This window comes from Salvelinus alpinus, chromosome 9 (assembly GCF_045679555.1).
Source record: "Salvelinus alpinus chromosome 9, SLU_Salpinus.1, whole genome shotgun sequence".
NCBI lineage: Eukaryota > Metazoa > Chordata > Actinopteri > Salmoniformes > Salmonidae > Salvelinus > Salvelinus alpinus.
This window is the reverse complement of record NC_092094.1, coordinates 86,787,399-86,807,009: the sequence shown is the minus strand read 5'-3', so window position 1 is coordinate 86,807,009 and position 19,611 is coordinate 86,787,399. Positions and strand designations below refer to the sequence as shown.

The window sequence follows — 19,611 nt, the reverse complement described above, 5'->3', positions numbered from 1 at the left end:
GATAGCATGCAAAAACATGGCCTCATCATACGCCATCACAGGTCTAGGAATACAGTGCCTTCGGAAAGTATTCAGACCCATTGACTTTATCAACATTTTGTTACGTTACAGCCTTATTCTAAAACGTATTAAATTGTTTTCCCCCCCCCCCCATCAATCAACACAATACTGCATAATGACAAAGCAAAAACAGGTTTAGAAATATGAGCTAATTTTCCCCAAAAACTACTTAAATATTACAAATCAAATTGATTTATATAGCCCTTCGTACATCAGCTAATATCTCGAAGTGCTGTACAGAAACCCAGCCTAAAACACCAAACAGCAAGCAATGCAGGTGTAGAAGCACAGTGGCTAGGAAAAACTCCCTAGAAAAGGCCAAAACCTAGGAAGAAACCTAGAGAGGAACCAGGCTATGAGGGGTGGCCAGTCCTCTTCTGGCTGTGCCGGGTGGAGATTATAACAGAACATGGCCAAGATGTTAAAATGTTCATAAATGACCAGCATGGTCAAATAATAATAATCACAGTAGTTATCAAGGGTGTAGTGTGACGGCCCTGAATATTTCTGAACCGTCTCAGTGCTTCTCCTTCTAATAGGGCGCTTCCCCTTTAATTCCCCATTAAATAGCCAGCATCAGCTGCGCAAAGGTGAAGTTGTGATTGAGACATGAATGAGGATGTGTACTACCTTCAGGTCATGAAGCTTCGCTATTACGTTTGTTTGTTGCCTTACAGTGTGTTTTGTAGCCTTAAAACGAGTTTACCCAGGATTGGATCCACTCTGTGCGTCTGTGGACTACAACTCTCCGTTGGTTTTCGGGGCCTTTTCTCCGCTGGAGATCTGTTGGCGGATTGTCTGACTGACCGACTGACTACAACTTTTTGTACACGGTATTTCATTTGTTTGGGGTGATGTATACTGTGACTTATCTAGTTGTTAAGACGTATTATTCTTTGATTAGTCTTTGATACGCTTTCTAGTTGTGTTGCAAAATAAGTGTTATTTTGAGTGTATGAATATACTGGGTTTATGCTACGGACAAACGTTGCGTGACTAAGGTCACTTGAGTCACTGAACTTTTTTACCGGGCTGGACTCTTTTTATGCCCGAGGTACAGGACATTTCTAAATGAACATAAGTGCATTGATTTGTTATATTGTTGTGTGTGTGATCATTTATGTTGTTAATACAACCACGCAAAAGAATACACTTGTTTGAAGTTCTTTCCAATGTTTTAAGGGGTTTATGAAAAGTATATTTCCATCTTGACTTTTACATAAGTCCTTTGTATTGGTGTGACTTGACGGACCAGATGGGACTCATTCCCTCCCAAACTAAAAGGAGAAACCCATGCTTTCTCTGGTAGGCACAACCTACCTGGCACCCCTATAAATAACCTCAAGTCAAAACCGTTACAGTAGCAAGTCAGCACCTCAGGAGTAAATGTCAGTTGGCTTTTCATAGCCGATCATTAAGAGTATCTCTACCGCTCCTGCGGTCTCTAGAGAGTTGAGAACAGCAGGTCTGGGACAGGTAGCACGTCCGGTGGACAGGTCAGGGTTCCATAGCCGCAGGCAGAACAGTTGAAACTGGAACAGCAGCAAGGCCAGGTGGACTGGGGACAGCAAGGAGTCATCATGCCCGGTAGTCCTGACGCATGGTCCTAGGGCTCAGGTCCTCCGAGAGAAAGAAAGAGAGGAGAGAATTAGAGAGAGCATACTTAAATTCACACAGGACACCGGATAAGACAGGAGAAGTACTCCAGATATAACAAACTGACCCTAGCCCCCCGACACAAACTACTGCAGCATAAATACTGGAGGCTGAGACAGGAAGGGTCACGAGACACTGTGGCCCCATCCGATGATACCCCCAGACAGGGCCAAACAGGAAGGATATAACCCCACCCACTTTGCCAAAGCACAGCCCCCACACCACTAGAGGGATATCTCCAACCACCAACTTACAATCCTGAGACAAGGCCGAGTATAGCCCACAAAGATCTCCGCCACGGCACAAACCAAGGGGGGGCGCCAACCCAGACAGGAAGATCACGTCAGTGACTCAACCCACTCAAGTGACGCACCCCTCCTAGGGACGGCATGAAAGAGCACCAGTAAGCCAGTGACTCAGCCCCTGTAATAGGGTTAGAGGCAGAGAATCCCAGTGGAGAGAGGGGAACCGGGCAGGCAGCGACAGCAAGGGCGGTTCGTTGCTCCAGAGCCTTTCCGTTCACCTTCACACTCCTGGCCAAACTACACTCAATCATAGGACCTACTGAAGAGATGAGTCTTCAGTAAAGACTTAAAGGTTGAGACCGAGTCTGCGTCTCTCACATGGGTAGGCAGACCATTCCATAAAAATTGAGATCTATAGGAGAAAGCCCTGCCTCCAGCTGTTTGCTTAGAAATTGGAGTCCACCTGTGGTAAATTCAATTGATTGGACAGGATTTGGAAAGGCACACTCCTGTCTATATAGAGTCCCACAGTTGACAGTGCATCTCAAAGCAAAAACCAAGCCATGAGGTTGAAGGAATTGTCTGTACATAATTATTCAGACACTTTACTCAGTACTTTGTTGAAGCACCTTTGCCAGCGATTACATAATCGAGTCTTCTTGGGTATGACGCTACAAGCTTGACACACCTGTATTTGGGGAGTTTCTTGCATTCTTCCCTGCAGATCCTCTCATGCTGTCAGGTTGGATGGAGAGTGAAACCACTCCTGTGTTGTCTTGGCTGTGTGCTTAGAAAGTCACTGTCCTGTTGAAAGGTGGACCTTCGCCCCAGTCTGAGGTCTGGAGCAGGTTATCGTCAAGGATCTCTCTGTACTTTGCTCCGTTCATCTTTGCCTAAATCCTGACTAGTCTCCCAGTCCCTGCCGCTGAAAAACATCCCCACAACATGCTGCCACCACCATGCTTCACTGTAGGGATGGTGTTAGGTTTCCTCCAGACGTGACGCTTGGCATTCAGGCTAGAGTCAAATCTTGGTTTCATCAAACCAGAGAATCTTTAGGTGCCTTTCAGCAAACTCCAAGCAGGCTGTCATGTGTCCATTACTTAGGAGTGGCTTCCACCTGGCCACTCTACCATAAAGACCTGATTGGTGGAGTGCTGCAGAGATGGTTGTCCTTCTGGAAGGTTCTCCAATCTCCACAGAGGAACTCTTGAGCTCTGTCAGAGTGACCATCCGGTTCTTGGTCACCTTCCTGACCAAGGCCCTCCTCCCCCGACTGCGCAGTTTGGCTGGGCGACCAGCTCTAGGAAGAGTATTGGTGGTTCCAAACTTATTCCACTTAAGAATGATAGAGGCCACTGTGTTTTTGGGGATCTTCAATGCTGCAGACATTTTGTGCTACCCTTCCCCAGACCTGTGCCTCAACACAATCCTGTCTCAGCGCTCTACAGACAATTCCTTCAACCTCATGGCTTGGTTTTTGCTTTGAGATGTACTGTCAACTGTGGGACTCTATATAGACAGGAGTGTGCCTTTCCAAATCCTGTCCAATCAATTGAATTTACCACAGGTGGACTCCAAGTTGTACAAAGGATAATCAATGGAAACAGTATGCACCTGAGCTCAATTTCAAGTCTCATAGGAAATGGTCTGAATACTTAAGTAATTATGGTCTTTTTTTTTTAATACATTTGCAAAAATGTCTAACCCTGTATTCGCTTTGTCATTGTATATGGATGACTGAGGATTTATTTCACCCATTTTAGAATAAGGCTGTAACGTAACAAAATGTGGAAAGGGTCAAGAGGTCTGAATACTTTGAAGGCACTGTGTATATGCACATTGGATCAACAAAACACTAAATCAGTACTTGTGTTGGGTCTTACAGTATATTGTGTGATTGAAAACATTGGTCTTTTATGAAGGAATCGATACGTCTGAGATTGAGTTTTAGATTTCTGGTTTTAAAAATGAGGCAATGATTTGAGCAGATAAAGAGAGATGAAATGAGAAGAGCGATACAAGGTAACAACCCATTTATTTAGTGGTACATTCTGCGAAATATAAATTTTATTTAAAACTTCAAAAAGGCAAAAACAAATTAAGGAGAAGATCAGGGAAATAGGAGAACGCATAAATTCACAAGCAAGGAATGCAATTTGTTCAATCGACTCACATAGTACAATAAAGTTCAGGGAACAAAGCTTTTTAACATTTGCTTTTATCCGTCTTTCCTTTGGAGCAAGAACATAATACAAAATATACAGTTATTGAACGTTGTAGTCAATCACAGAGGCCTCTGAGAAGCAGTTGAATCAACATAGACAATACTTATCTACAGCACTAAAGCTATTCTTGAATGCATTCATAAATATAGCAGACATGTATGCACATTTCAAATGCTTACAAGGTTACCCAATTGTTTAACACTTGCATTTGCTGAAAGTAGGACATCTGAAGGAGTGAGCAATTTAAATAATATTTCAAAAGATTCAACAAGGTAACATTTGTCTTTAATATAAACCAGAAATGAAAACTTGTACCATGTGACTACCAACATAGTATGCCACTTTGTAGAGAAGTACCCTAACTTGGAAACACTATTTGAAATTACTCCTTGAAGTGTTCCAATGAACAAGTACTTTAGGGGGTTGAGTTAGATGGGGTAAGGCAAATCGGTGAGCTTATTAGTGAGCTGAAAAAGGTCAGCAACATGGGGTTCAGGCCCCCTGTTAAAGGGGACAACTCACCACTGCCAAAGGGTCACACAGTATCACCACAACTGAGGTACATCAATATTATGTACATTATGGGCGCCAGCATTAAAATCTCTTTTACTCCAATATAAATATGTTCCTTATGAGGCTTAAATAAGAATTATATGACAGAGATGACGCCTTACATGAACCTTAGTCACTATGCAAGTCCTACAGTACGCGAGTAGCCCACTTTAAAACTAGTGTGTTGACAACAGAACGCTGACCTTAAATCCCAAACTCCTTAAACAGCAGCAGGGCAGCACAAAATCAGTGTTGAGTTGTACAGATGACAGAAAAATGTCAGGCTAGCCTAAAGATTAAGTTAATGCATTATGGAAATAAAAAAGTATTAATTTCCAGTCTTGTAAAAAAAAAAAAAAAACTGATAGTAAAGACCGATTTTCCTTGGTTACATCATTTCGTAAATGAAAAACAATATACATACTGTAGTATTTCTGTAGAAAATACTTTAGCTTGTAAAAAGGACAACAGCGTAACCGAATGTTTGCACTCCTTAATTTAAGATCCTAAACTACTATTCACAGACATTAAAAAAAGCTAGGGCTTGTGTTAGTTGTTCACGCCTCTTTGCAATCCTAAAACTTGATTCCCTTTACACAAAATCACAGTAGAGAAAGACAACATTTACCAATTTAACCACATTTCTTTCTCAATTTGGAAAAGTGACTTGGGTACCTGTGACAGTTGAACCGAATGGGTATATTGCATCTCAACAATGACTACATAATCACTTCACCAGATTCATTCATCAGTCACTTCATTGCTTAAAATTATGAAGGCATTGTTAGACTTGTTTACCCTTTAACAAAATTGTAAGTATAATTGACATTACAGCTGTATCAATTGTCCATATGGCAAGTTCAGAAAAAATAAACATTTTAAGAGTTAATCTGTGATGTACTTCGTATTGTTTAGAATTTCTAAAAACAACTGCAGGTATGGAAAAAATACAATAACAAGGGTGGCATATCAAGCCATCTCTAAACTGTTTTTCTTGGGGTCAAATTCAGGAGTCAAAGTGGTAGTTTGTTGCCAGAAGTTACATCATTAGATTGTCAGTTGGTTAAAGAGAAATTATAAATTCAGTACGTTACCCTGTGTTAGACCAGTGTTTCCCAAACTTGGTTCTGGGTCCCCCGGGTGCACGTTTTATTTTTTGCCCTAGCACTCTGCTGCGGATTTAAAAAAAACTTGTCATCAAGCTTTGATTATTTGAAATCAGCTGTGTAGTTCAAGGGAAGAAAAAAAAAACGTGCATTGGGGGGGCACCAGGACCAAGTTTGGGAAAAACTGTTTTAGACAAACAGGACAGAACCCTGGGGGATTAGGACACATTTACCTACAGCGCTCAATTCTAATTGATTCAACATCCAAAAACAAGAGTATCTTGCTAACCATGCATCTAACTCAAGCAACATGATTTCTTCCTTGACAATAGGTCAGAAAAGACATACATACATTTGCAGCAATGCAGTTCAAAATAAAATAAAATCTCACCAAGAAATACATCTGTGTTTTAAATACAGATTTAGTCTGACTATTCATTTGATTTTTTAAGGGAAAGATTTACAGCAAAATCACACACACTATAGAAGCATACCATATTGTGCACGGGCTCCTGGTGCAGTGGCTGAGGACTCTACACTGAGAGCCCCCCAAACCACTCATAGTAAATACAAGGTACTCTAGGACAGCTCATTGCATTCAGTGGATTTGTTCTTGGTTGTATAATTGAATATTGCAACAATTAAAAAATACCAGCTCGAAATTGTTAAGGGAAGATTGAAGGTTCACTCAGACTGATGGTGATAATTAGGGTTTTTAACAAATCGGCACTTATACACTTGTATAATCAAATAGATGTTGTGATTTGAACTCCTCTCAGTACCAAAACGCAGGCTTGTAACAAATAAAATGCACTAAATCTCAGAAAACTTCACTTGGCATGCCGGGCCGTCATAAAGCTGAAATATGTGCATCTGTGACATATTACATTTATTTACATAAATGACATGAAAACTAGTCAGACTAGCATAAATCACTGCATGTCAGTAGAATTACAAAATGGTTGTGGCAGATGTCACAAGTTAAAAATAGAAATAAGTCAACTTAATCCATCCAGTGTCATATAAAGTGTCCTCCAAAGCTCTGAAGTGAAGGGTAGTATCGTACTAATATACAAGACGGGTGCACAATAGGTATGTAGGAGTAATGGAGGAACATTTGCCATAATCTGCACCACCATAGCAAACATTAGCTTGCAGCTACAGATATACAGATCTACCGCTATACAAACATGTGCACGCGCACAAGCACCTAGGACCACTTGCCAGTACCCACAGTCAGGCGCACACAGAGCAAGTGTTAAAAGGTGTCAGGTGAGCTCATCTTCATGTGCATCTAGGAACTGCTTCGTTACGTTGTTTACAGATGAACAAGAATTTCCCCCAAAAGACAGAACACACAATGAAAGACTGTAGTACCATAGTTACTACACAACGTAATTTGTTTTTATACAAACAAAAGAAATGTAGATATTAAAATTGATATGGTTTAGAGAGCTTACTGTGCTGTGAACCTATACAATTTACCCGTTTCTTAAGGAGCAAAGACAAAAATAAAAAATAAAGAGCAAGAGGATAATATCACCTGGAGGACAAACAGTAATATTCACTGAATATACATTTGTTGGAACTCCAGAAGAGCAGGAAAAGGGCTGATAGTGTATAAAGGCAATTTTTTAATATATTTTTTACTTTAACTAAAGCTGCATTAAATACAGGCTTTGTACAGGACAATTGCACTTCACAAAAACAGAAATATACAAACACAAGGAAATTAGAGCCCAAAATAGTTGTTTCAACTGACTATTTAAAAAAAGAAAACCTAAAACATAACTACCGAGTCCCAACAGGTTAAGGGTGGGATTGAAAATAAAGGTGAGACAAAATGGAGGGGATCCTGAACTCCAGAGCTGACTGGTGCTGCTCTATCCGGGGTGTAGGGGTGTGCGTGCGTCTCCTCCTCCTCCCATCATATTCCCTGCTTACAAATGGAACGCTCAGAGTGGTGGGGAGACAGACCGCTGAATGGAGCTGCTGTGAGTCTTGAGGGTAGAGGTTTGTAAACTCTGTGCTGTGTTAGTGGTACGGGTTGTGTTACCACATGTCGTCTGTGGACGCTGAGTCCTTGAAGGATGGAAGGAAGGAAAAACCCATCAGATACTGGATCAACATCCAAGGGGTCTCTATTTCAACTCCTGGAGATGTGCTGATCACCCAAGAGGATAATTTTGTCCTAAACTAGTTACGAACTTTGACAGGCATCCAGAAAATAATTTAGGCATGAGCAAAGCTTTCTGGGAATTGAGATTGAGATCCCTGGTATAAACAGCAATTTCTTGAAGTCTACCCTTTTGCCTAAATTTCTTACAGTATTTTATTTATGGTTAGTTTGAATAGAACATCTCACTAACGACAAGTTGTAGGAGTGAGTTGTCATCATGAAAATGTTTAGATATGAATTCTGCGTTTTTCACGCTGAAAGAAAAATATTAAAAAACATAAGAAATATATTGCTGCGTTTTGTAAAAGGAGATCTAATTTCTGCTCGGATTCACACAAATTTCGTGCTTCAGTTGCACATCTCCACTCGGAATAGAAATCTTTCCTCTGGCCTTCAGACCAATCAAATTCCCGCATTCAAGAACAGCATTCGATCAATAGACAGTGAGCCGACTGATGGCAGAGAGGAATAATGGTTACTTTTAGCTGGTCGTTTTGGCAAAAGATTAGGAAATGTAGCTGGCTACATTCTTTCTATGGTAAACATAAGAAATCTCATAGCCATGCGTTGTCTTTGCAAAAAAATACCTTACTTTTTCATTGTGGCTAATTTACTTGTTTGTTTGTCTGCTCGCCAAATTGTGTTGCACTTCTGTTGTCATCTGATGAAAACAAAGCCATTTTCGGACTAATGTTTTGCATTACTTTATTTTGTGTGATGAAAAACTAGAGTTGCACGCCACTTATCACTCAATTTATAGCAACAAAAACTGTTGCCTTTCAATATAAAATGCAGGTGAAATGGTTTAATAAGACAGTTTTTTTGACGGTCTATGTTTTGAAAATGCAGATTTCTGAACGCTCATGCGACCCCTGTATAAACAGCTCCACAAAAGAACCATTGCCTTTTCAAAGTGAAGCGAAAAGCTTATTTGATCATGACAGTACCCAACTAGTAATAGAAACCCTAAATCAATCTGGAGGCTAGCTAAATACTGATTTACCTAGTTAATCAAGCACGACAAATGTGATTGCAAGTGCTGGTTTGGTTTCATAGACCTAGGTTAGGCCTAGTCTTAACATAATCTTAATTGAAAACACAATTTATTAAACTGTTTCATGGGCATGGCTGACCTCTGCTAGATATGTACACTGGCTAAGAACATTGTTCATGCAATCTCATCTGCTCAATAGAGTATAAAGCATTTTGGATCTTTACATCAAAGGCTGTCAATTCAGGAGTGAACTAAACAATACACATGAAACAGCTGTGAACTGTGGGAAGAACTAAATGCATTCTGGGATGGTATGGTAATGAGCAAAATGGATTACAGGTCAAATAGAAGTGGATTACAAACAAGGATTATATACAGTTGAAGTCGGAAGTTTACATACACCTTAGCCAAATACATTTTAACTCAGTTTCTCACAATTCCTGACATATAATCCAAGTAAAAAATCCCGGTTTTAGGTCAGTTAGGATCATCACTTTATTTTAAGAATGTGAAATGTCAGAATAATAGTAGAGAATGATTTCAGCTTTTATTTATTTCACCACATTCCCAGTGGGTCAGAAGTTCACATACACGCAATTAGTATTTGGGAGCATTGCCTTTAAATTGTATAAAACGTTTTGGGTAGCCTTCCACAAGCTTCTCACAATAAGTTAGGTGCATTTTGGCCTATTCCTCCTAACAGAGCTAGTGTAACTGAGTCAGGTTTGTAGGCCTCCTTACTCACACGCTTTTTCAGTTCTGCCCACAAATGTTCTATAGGATTGAGGTCAGGGCTTTGTGATGGCTACTCCAATACCTTGACTTTGTTGTCCTTAAGCCATTTTGCCACAACTTTGGAAGTATGCTTGGGGTCATTGTCTATTTGGAAGACCCATTTGCGACCAAGCTTTAACCTCCTGACTGATGTCTTGAGAAGTTGATTCAATATATCCAAATAATTTTCCTCCCTCATGATGTCATCTATTTTGTGAAGTGCACCAATGATGTCAATTAGCCTATCAGAAGCTTCTAAAGCCATGACATCATTTTCAGGAATTTTCCAAGCTGTTTAAAGGCACAGTCAACTTAATGTATGTAAACTTCTGACCCACTGGAATTGTGATACTGAATTATAAGTGAAATAATCTGTCTGTAAACAATTGTTGGAAAAATGACTTGTGTCATGCACAAAGTAGATGTCCTAACCGACTTGCCAAAACTATAGTTTGTTAACCAGAAATGTGTGGAGTGGTTGAAAAAGAAGTTTTAATGACTCCAACCTAAGTGTATGTAAACTTCCGACATCAGCTGCAGCTATCCATAAGGCAATGATAGGAAAAGAGCAGTTCAATGCAAACATGAGGATTATCCTGTGCTATGTCATGCTATATGTCATCCTATTATTCAGCATATGTCTGAATAATTGTGTGTGTGTGTGTGTGTGTGTGTATATATATATATATATACTGCTCAAAAAAATAAAGGGAACACTAAAATAACACATCCTAGATCTGAATGAATGAAATATTCTTATTAAATACTTTTTTCTTTACATAGTTGAATGTGCTGACAACAAAAATCACACAAAAATGATCAATGGAAATCAAATTTATCAACCCATGGAGGTCTGGATTTGGAGTCACACTCAAAATTAAAGTGGAAAGCCACACTACAGGCTGATCCAACTTTGATGTAATGTCCTTAAAACAAGTCAAAATGAGGCTCAGTAGTGTGTGTGGCCTCCACGTGCCTGTATGACCTCCCTACAACGCCTGGGCATGCTCCTGATGAGGTGGCGGATGGTCTCCTGAGGGATCTCCTCCCAGACCTGGACTAAAGCATCCGCCAACTCCTGGACAGTCTGTGGTGCAACGTGTCGTTGGTGGATGGAGCGAGACATGATGTCCCAGATGTGCTCAATTGGATTCAGGTCTGGGGAACGGGCGGGCCAGTCCATAGCAACAATGCCGTCCTCTTGCAGGAACTGCTGACACACTCCAGCCACATGAGGTCTAGCATTGTCTTGCATTAGGAGGAACCCAGGGCCAACCGCACCAGCATATGGTCTCACAAGGGGTCTGAGGATCTCATCTCGGTACCTAATGGCAGTCAGGCTACCTCTGGCGAGCACATGGAGGGCTGTGCGGCCCCCCAAAGAAATGCCACCCCACACCATGACTGACCCACCGCCAAATCGGTCATGCTGGAGGATGTTGCAGGCAGCAGAACGTTCTCCACGGCGTCTCCAGACTCTGTCACGTCTGTCACGTGTGCTCAGTGTGAACCTGCTTTCATCTGTGAAGAGCACAGGGCGCCAGTGGCGAATTTGCCAATCTTGGTGTTCTCTGGCAAATGCCAAACGTCCTGCACGGTGTTGGGCTGTAAGCACAACCCACACCTGTGGACGTCGGGCCCTCATACCACCCTCATGGAGTCTGTTTCTGACCGTTTGAGCAGACACATGCACATTTGTGGCCTGCTGGAGGTCATTTTGCAGGGCTCTGGCAGTGCTCCTCCTTGCACAAAGGCGGAGGTAGCGGTCCTGCTGCTGGGTTGTTGCCCTCCTACGGCCTCCTCCACGTCTCCTGATGTACTGGCCTGTCTCCTGGTAGCGCCTCCATGCTCTGGACACTACGCTGACAGACACAGCAAACCTTCTTGCCACAGCTCGCATTGATGTGCCATCCTGGATGAGCTGCACTACCTGAGCCACTTGTGTTGGTTGTAGACTCCGTCTCATGCTACCACTAGAGTGAAAGCACCGCCAGCATTCAAAAGTGACCAAAACATCAGCCAGGAAGCATAGGAACTGAGAAGTGGTCTGTGGTCACCACCTGCAGAACCACTCCTTTATTGGGGGTGTCTTGCTAATTGCCTATAATTTCCACCTGTTGTCTATTCCATTTGCACAACAGCATGTGAAATGTATTGTCAATCAGTGTTGCTTCCTAAGTGGACAGTTTGATTTCACAGAAGTGTGATTGACTTGGAGTTACATTGTGTTGTTTAAGTGTTCCCTTTATTTTTTTGAGCAGTATATATATATATATATATATATATATTATTTTTAAATAAATATTGCCTCTCCTTGATTCATCTTAAAAAACTGATTTTTTTGGGGGGTTCAAATTCTAAAAAGTGTTAAATATGTTGAATGTTCCAAATTGATGAAAATTGTATTTTTCCCCTTGACATACAAACAGACGTGCAAACACAAACGTACGTACGTAAATATATATACATTCAAATTAAAAAGCATTTGTAAGAGGATAGCAATTTGCGGGTGATACTTACTGTGTCATCACCTCGGTATGGGTTGAGTTTGTTGTACACTGCTTCAATAACGCTTCGTCTAAAACATAAAAAAGTAAAGTTACCAACCATGCAGGTTTAGCTATGCAAGCAATAACAAAACCATTGTATGTAAGTCCAACGAAAACAAAACAGTTTATACAGGCGAGCTAAATGCTGAGCATAAGAGGGGAAAATAGAAGGCTGGAATTGAAGTGCAAAATTCAATTATCCCAATAGCCCAAACTTTAAAGCAAGTCCAAGCTATCAAAACCACTTTGGTGAAAAGTTATGAGTGCCTGTGCACCTGAGATCAGAAATAGATTCCTCCCCCTAAAGAAACCTTACAGTGCAAAGCATGCTACTCTATTTTGCTAGTACTTAATCGACCTCAGAAACATTCAGTTGGCTGAGGTACAGTCAAAAGAGCTCACTCACTTGCTGGCCAGCTCTCCCCCAGGAGGGAGGTTAGGGATGCTCTCCGATGCTAACGTCCGCATCACGTGGACCAAGTCTGGAACCCCTTCGTTTCCCTGCTTCTTTATGATCTCTGTGGAAATTAGCAGAACCACACATTCTCTAAGTGGAAAACAATCTATGAAATACACAATTTGTGATGCGAGCTTCAAATCACATTAAATTCATGACAAGGTTCTTGTATTATCTAGGTTTCTATACGCATATTAAGATGCTGCACCTTCTACTCTGCTTTCCAGGTACTTATCCAGCTCCGCTTCCCTTTTCACAGCTTCTGCAGTCACCTTTGGAGCCCCTGGGAGGCAGATCAGCACAGCACTCATATTGTCCCGACTCCCCTGTTCATAGAGCGAGTGCAATACAGACAGACTTAAAGTAAAACGTTTAGCATGTGCTATCCATGATGCCTATTCGTGTGATAAAATGTTGTGAAAATTTTGAAATGGACTGTCTACATGTGAGTGGTAACATTCAAGTGCATGCAAATGCTTAACTGTTAGCGATTCTGTGAACAATAAATTGACCAATCTCACCTTGTACAAGCAAGTGTCAACAATTTCATTGCAGACTCTCTCAAGGTCATCGGTCACCTCAAGCCTGGACCTGACAAAGTTACAAAGTTCCTCATTGGCCATGACATCCCAGATGCCGTCGCAGGCTAGGACGATGAACTCATCTTCCACCTCAGACCTTTCAATGGCATACACCTCAGGCTCTGGTGAAACAAGCTGCTCTGTGGGGCCCTTGCCATGCACACACTTGTAGTCAAAGTCTCCCAGTGCCCGGGACACTGCCAGAGAGCCATTCACTCGCTGGATCATGACAGAGCCACCTGCGTTCTGGATCCTCTCCTTCTCTAGTGGGTTGCTGGGCTTGTGGTCCTGTGTGAAGAAGTGCACAGCTCCTCCACGGCTAAGAAGACCCCGGGAGTCTCCACAGTTGATGAAGTAGATGTGACCTGGGGAAATCATGACCCCCACCGCGGTGGAGCCGCTGCGGTCCACACCGTGCTTCTTCTCAGAGATGGACCGCATGTGCTCGTCAATCTGCAGGAAACCTGTGCGGATGCCGGTCTTCACACTCTCTACGTTGGGTTCCGGCTGCAGAGCACTCTGGAAGTCTGGGTTGCTGGTGATGTGCTCCAGAAGGTGCCCACAGCAGTATTTAGCCACCTGGGAGCCAGCATGCCCATCATACACCGCAAAGAAGGCCCAAGGGTCGAGCCCATGAGGCAGGCCAATGACTGCCGTGTGGGCATCCTCCATCTCCACCCTCCAGCCCTGCATGCTGCTCAGGCCATAGGTCAGACGGTTCCCCTCACCATGAGCATTGTGCTTCTCCATCTTTGGCTTGTCCAAAAACGCCCCCATTGTGTCCCCCTTAAAACAGGAATGAAACAATTATTCTATTCAATTTAGGACACTTGAGTTTTTATAATATTGACATTTGTTATTCTGCTAAGCTCAGCTAGCTACAAGTTCAATAAATAAACACCTAAATATTAGCCAGATAACAAAATGTTAAGATAGGGATTATTTAGAAGCAGATGACACATCTGCAATCATTTTATTGCAAAATGATTAACTAGCACCTTAGGGCTGATCTCATGCATTGCAACGTGGTCTCAGAGCATTTCATATTATTCTGCAGGTAAATCCTAGACACTCCATTTCGTATGATATGTATTAATTTGTGGATGTCCATGATCCATTTCAAATATCTTCGAATTGAAATTCGTACAATGTTACAAATTGCAATTCATTCAACATTAAGAATTTGCAAAACGTACAATATGTTACAAGTTCCAATTTGTTATGGCTAACGTTTGCTAGGTGGCTGATGCTAGCTCTAGGGGTTAAGGTTAGGAGTTAGGTTCAAGGGTGAAGGTTAGGGGAAGGGTTAGCTAAAAGGGTTAAGGTTAGGGGAAGGGTTAAGGTTAAGGAAAGGGTTAGCTAAAAGGGTTATGGTTAGGGGAAGGGTTAGATAAAAGGGTTAAGGTTAGGGGTAGCTGAAAAGTAGTAAGTATTTTGCATGTAACCATACACTACCAAAAGTATGTGGACACCTGCTCGCCGAACATTTAATTACAAAATCATGTGCATTAATATGGAGTTGGTTCCCCTTACATGCTATAACAGCCTCCACTCTTCTGGATAGGCTTTCCACTAGATGTTGAAACATTGCTGTGGGGAATTGCGTCCATTCAGCCACAACAGCATTAGTGAGGTCGGGCACTGGATGTTGGGCGATTAGGCCTGGCTCGCAGTCGGCATTTCAATTAATCCCAAAGGTGTTCGATGGGGTTGAGCTCAGGGCTCTGTGCAGGCCAGTCAAGTTCTTCCACACCGATCTCGACCAACCATTTCTGTATGGACCGCGCTTTGTGCACTGGGGCACTGTCATGCTGAAACAGGAAAAGGGCCTTCCCCAAACTGTTGCCACAAAGTTGGAAGCACAGAATCGTCAGAATCTCATTGTATGCTGTACCGTTAATATTTCCCTTCACTGGAACTAAGAAGCCAAGCCCGAACATTGAAAAACAGCCAAAGACCATTATTTATCCAGCAAACTTTACAGTTGCCACGAAGCAGTCGGGCAGGTAGCATTATCCTGGAAGCCGCAAAAAACAGATTTGTCTGTCGGACTGCCAGATGGTGAAGCGTGATTCATCACTCCAGAGAATGCGTTTCCACTGTTCCAGAGTCCAATGGCAGCAAGCTTTACAGCCAAAGTTTGGCATTGTGCATGGTGATCTCAGGCTTGTGTGTGGCTCCTCTGCCACGGAAACACATTTCATGAAGCTCCTGACAAACAGTTATTGTGCTAACGTTGCTTCCAGAGGCAGTTTGGAACGTGGTAGTACGTGTTGCAACCGAGGACAGGCGATTTAAACACGATACGCACTTCAGCACTTTGTGATCTTGTGTGGCCTACCACTTTGCGGCTGAGCAGTTGTTGCTCCTATACGTTTCCACTTTACAATAACAGTCCTTACAATTGACCTGGGGAGCTCTAGCAGGGCAGAAATTTGACTTACTGACTTGTTGGAAAGCCGGAATCCTATGACGGGGCTACGTTGAAAGCTCTTCAGTTAGGCCATTATACTGCCAATGTTTTCTATGGAGATTGTATTGCTGTGTGATCGGCAACAGGTGTGATGAAATTGCCGAATCCAATAACTTTTGTTTATATACAGTACCAGTCAAAAGTTTGGACACAACTACTCATTCCAGGGTTTTTCTTAATTGTTTTTATTATTTTCTACATTTTCTACTATGAAATAACATATTGAATCCAAAAATGTTTATATTAAAGATTCTTAAAAAGTAACCCTTTGCCTTGACAGCTTTGCACACTTGGCATTCTCTCAACCAGCTTCATAAGGTGCCTTCACCTGGAAGGCATTTCAATTAACAGGTGTGCCTTTTTAAAAGTTAATTTGTGGAATTTCCTTCTTAATACTTTTGAGCCAATCAGTTGTGTTGTGACCAGGTAGGGGTGGTATACAGAAGATAGCTTTATTTGGTATAAGACCAAGTCCATATTATGGCAAGCACAGCTCAAATAAGCAAAGAGAAACGACAGTCCATCATTACTTTAAGACATGAAGTGGCGCAGCGGTCTAAGACACTGCATCTTAGTGCTAGAGGTGTCACTACAGACACCCTGGTTCGAATCCAGGCTGTATCACAACCGGCTGTGATTGGGGGTCCCATAGGGCGGCACACAAGTGGCCCAGCATCGTTCTGGTTTGGCCAGTGTAGGCCGTCATTGGAAATAAGAATTTGTTCTTAACTGACTAACCTATTTTTTTTTTTTTTTTTTTTTACAGCTCAAATAAGCAAAGAGGAACGACAGTCCATCATGTCTTTAAGACATGTAGGTCAGTCAATCCGGAAAATTTCGAAGAACTTTGGAAGTTCAAGTGAAGTCACAAAAACCATCTAGCGCTATGATGAAACTGGCTCTCATGAGGACCGCCACAGGAAAGGAAGACCCAGAAGATAAATTCATTAGTTACCAGCCTCAGAAATTGCAGCCCAAATAAATGCTTCTAATAGTTCAAGTAACACATCTCAACATCGACTGAGACTTGCTTGGTCCAAGATACACGAGGAATGGACATTGGAATGGACATTAGACCGGTGGAAATCTGTCCTTTGGTCTGATGAGCCCAAATTTGAGATTTGTGGTTCCAACCGCCGTGTCTTTGTGAGACACAAAGTAGGTTAACGGATGATCTCTGCATGTGTGGTTCCCACCATGAAGCATGGAGGTGGTGGTGTGATGGTGCTTTGCTGGTGACACGGTCTTTGATTTCTTTAGAATTCAAGGCACACTTAACCAGCATGACTACCACAGAATTCTGCAGCGATATGCCATCCCATCTGGTATGCGCTTAGTGGGACTATCATTTGTTTTTCAACTGGACAATGACCCAACACACCTCCAGGATGTTTAAGGGCTATTTGACCAAGAAGGAGAGTGATGGAGTGCTGCATCAGAGGACCTGGCCTCCACAATCACCCGACCTCAACCCAACTGAGATGGTTTGTGATGAGTTGGACTGCAGAGTGAAGGAAAAGCAGCCAACAAGTGCTCAGCATATGTGGGAACTCCTTCAAGTCTGTTGGAAAAGCATTCCAGGTGAAGCTGGTTGAAAGAATGCAACGCTGTCAAGGCAAAGAGTGGCTACTTTGAAGAATCTAAAATATATTTTGATTTGTTTAACCATTTTTTTGGTTACTACATCATTCCATATGTGTTACTTCATAGTTTTGATGTCTTCACTATTATTCCACAATGTAGAAAATAGTAAAATAAAGAAAAACCCTGGAATGAGTCAATGTGTCAACTTTTGACTGTAAACTTACTGTAGGTATCATACTAATTTGTCTGTCCCGGGTTTACGTTTACTATGTTACCTCTAGTCTATGCGACCAGTCTGCAAAAATAGGTGACTATTGTAAACTAAATATTTGTCTCACTACACTAGCTATGAACGTCTATAGCTATCAATGAATTACTAACGTTACCTGGTAAACGATGTTATGGGTGTTGGCCATTGATTGCATGAGTTCATTACAGAACAGTCAGTACTGCAATAACCTAGCTAATCCATCCAGCTAGCTAGCTTCCTAGTTAGGTCCCAAGCCAACGTCCACTACTAGTTACGTGTTGTTCTTGTGTGGTTAGTTAGCTAACGTTAACTAGCAACATTACAATAAACAGTGTAGCTAGCTAACGTTAGCTAGCTATCTTGGTGTGTTAATGATGTTGGCTACCTAACTGGTTTAGCAATCTGTTAAATAGTTAACTAGCAACCTACATAGCGAGCTAGCTGGCAAGATTTGTTAGGTAACGTTAATTAACGTTCGCTAGCTATGTTTGCTGGTAAACTTGTATTAGTTAATAGCTACGTCACAATAACAAGCTAACACTAGTTAGCTAGTCATCGGCTTACTAAGTCAATGACAGAGCCAGTACTAGTTAAATTTCTAGAACAATAAAAACATTCACGAAATTACCAACAATGTTTTGAACGGCGTTTATTAGTTGGCTAACTAGCGAACTTAAATCCTCCCGCGGCAATATGACAATTAAAATAAAACATTGCGTCGTTGTGGGCCTCGGCCCCAAGAACCTCAAGCGTTCACATAACGTTAACATTGACAGGCCTTTACTCCCTCACGGACTCATCGCGCTGCCCCCAATGCTAGTGAGTATGGCTAATCGCAAATGTTAACGGACTAACTTGGTAGACAGTTTCTTACAGGCACAAACAAATGTGACTTACCAAAATCAGAAAGAGCTGTTTTGAAAGTGTAAAGACAAACAGAAGTTGCGACAGAAACACCAACAAGACTGATCGTGTGTGGGTAACGTTAGCTAGCACCTCTCTGTACATCAATTTGTGAAAGTTCGGAACTCCCTGTGCTAAGTAAACCAGGGATACATTACTTTCTCATTTGGCGACGTGAAGTATATTTCAATTGTCCCTCCTTTAAACTTTTAGGCCGGAGCTGTTGAGGCCAAATAGCGTCAAGCCGAAAGCCCCAGCCTCTTCACTTGACAGACAGCCTGCACCTAGCTAGCTTAACGAAACAGGAATCGAAAAAGACCCGGATGTTGCAGGTTGCGTACTTGAAAGCATTACATCATTCCTGTGAGGCAGTCAGTGGTTGATATCCTCTAGCAGATAATATTGACAAAATTCCAGTGAAACTTTCTGCTTTTCATCGGCAGGTTTTCTTGTCATGGTCCTTAATTTATAAACACAATTTTTCTCCACACAGATATTATATATGGAATAATCGGGATATATTGTATAAAAATACTTCTTTGTTTTTAGAATATTGGTTCCGAAATAATATCCTATTGGTGAGCCAACTGGTAAATGCAGAGGGTCTTTTACTCAGTTATAAGGAATTCTTATCTCTTTACAAGGTCCCTGTAACACCTAAAGATTTTGCAATTGTTTTAGACGCCATTCCCTCAGGTGTTGCTCTGTTATTCAGGAACGTGTCAAGACCTGACCCTCAGAGCCTACCTTCTATTGACCCTGTTGACTCATCAGTAGGAAAGATTTGTTTCTCTTTTGGCCCATTCAACAACAGAGCGATACGAACCTTGTTTCAGCAGGATGTTGTATCTATACCTTATGTCATGCCTTATTGGAATGGATTTATTGATAATATCTGTTGGGGAAAATTTTGGATGTTGCCACACACATACCTACTGGTTAACAAAATGAAGGAGGTTTCCTTTAAAATTATTCATAAATATTACCCTGCCAACCACTATATGAAGAAGTTTAAGGAAA

The 19,611-nt window shown here is 41.8% G+C and overlaps 1 protein-coding gene across 4 annotated transcripts; it reads right to left on the bottom strand.

The window, feature by feature from the left end:
* Positions 1–1,232: 1,232 nt before the first annotated feature.
* On the bottom strand, positions 1,233–18,896 carry ppm1aa (protein phosphatase, Mg2+/Mn2+ dependent, 1Aa). 4 transcript variants are annotated; one of them, XM_071327707.1, is made up of 6 exons: positions 18,586–18,896; positions 13,322–14,167; positions 13,009–13,126; positions 12,750–12,861; positions 12,315–12,372; positions 1,233–1,680 (listed from the first exon to the last, which is right to left on the bottom strand). In XM_071327707.1, exons 1-6 carry the CDS (start codon positions 18,694–18,696, stop codon positions 1,639–1,641), a joined length of 1,287 nt encoding a protein of 428 aa, XP_071183808.1. In that variant the 5' UTR covers positions 18,697–18,896; the 3' UTR covers positions 1,233–1,638. The 4 variants fall into 4 exon arrangements, with proteins under 4 accessions (XP_071183808.1, XP_071183809.1, XP_071183810.1 ...); XM_071327708.1 differs by having other exon boundaries at positions 18,750–18,888; XM_071327709.1 differs by lacking the exon at positions 18,586–18,896 and adding an exon at positions 14,915–15,053.
* Positions 18,897–19,611: the final 715 nt, after the last annotated feature.

Bases quoted from the DNA above. Each gene is read 5' to 3' on its own strand.
- ppm1aa (XM_071327707.1), bottom strand. From the start codon at position 18,696: ATGTACAGAGAGGTGCTAGCTAACGTTACCCACACACGATCAGTCTTG. The intron at 14,168-18,585 runs GTAAGTCACATT...TCCTGTTTTAAG, and splicing joins AACAGCTCTTTCTGATTTTG to GGGGACACAATGGGGGCGTT. The intron at 13,127-13,321 runs GTGAGATTGGTC...CTCTATGAACAG, and splicing joins TTGACACTTGCTTGTACAAG to GGGAGTCGGGACAATATGAG.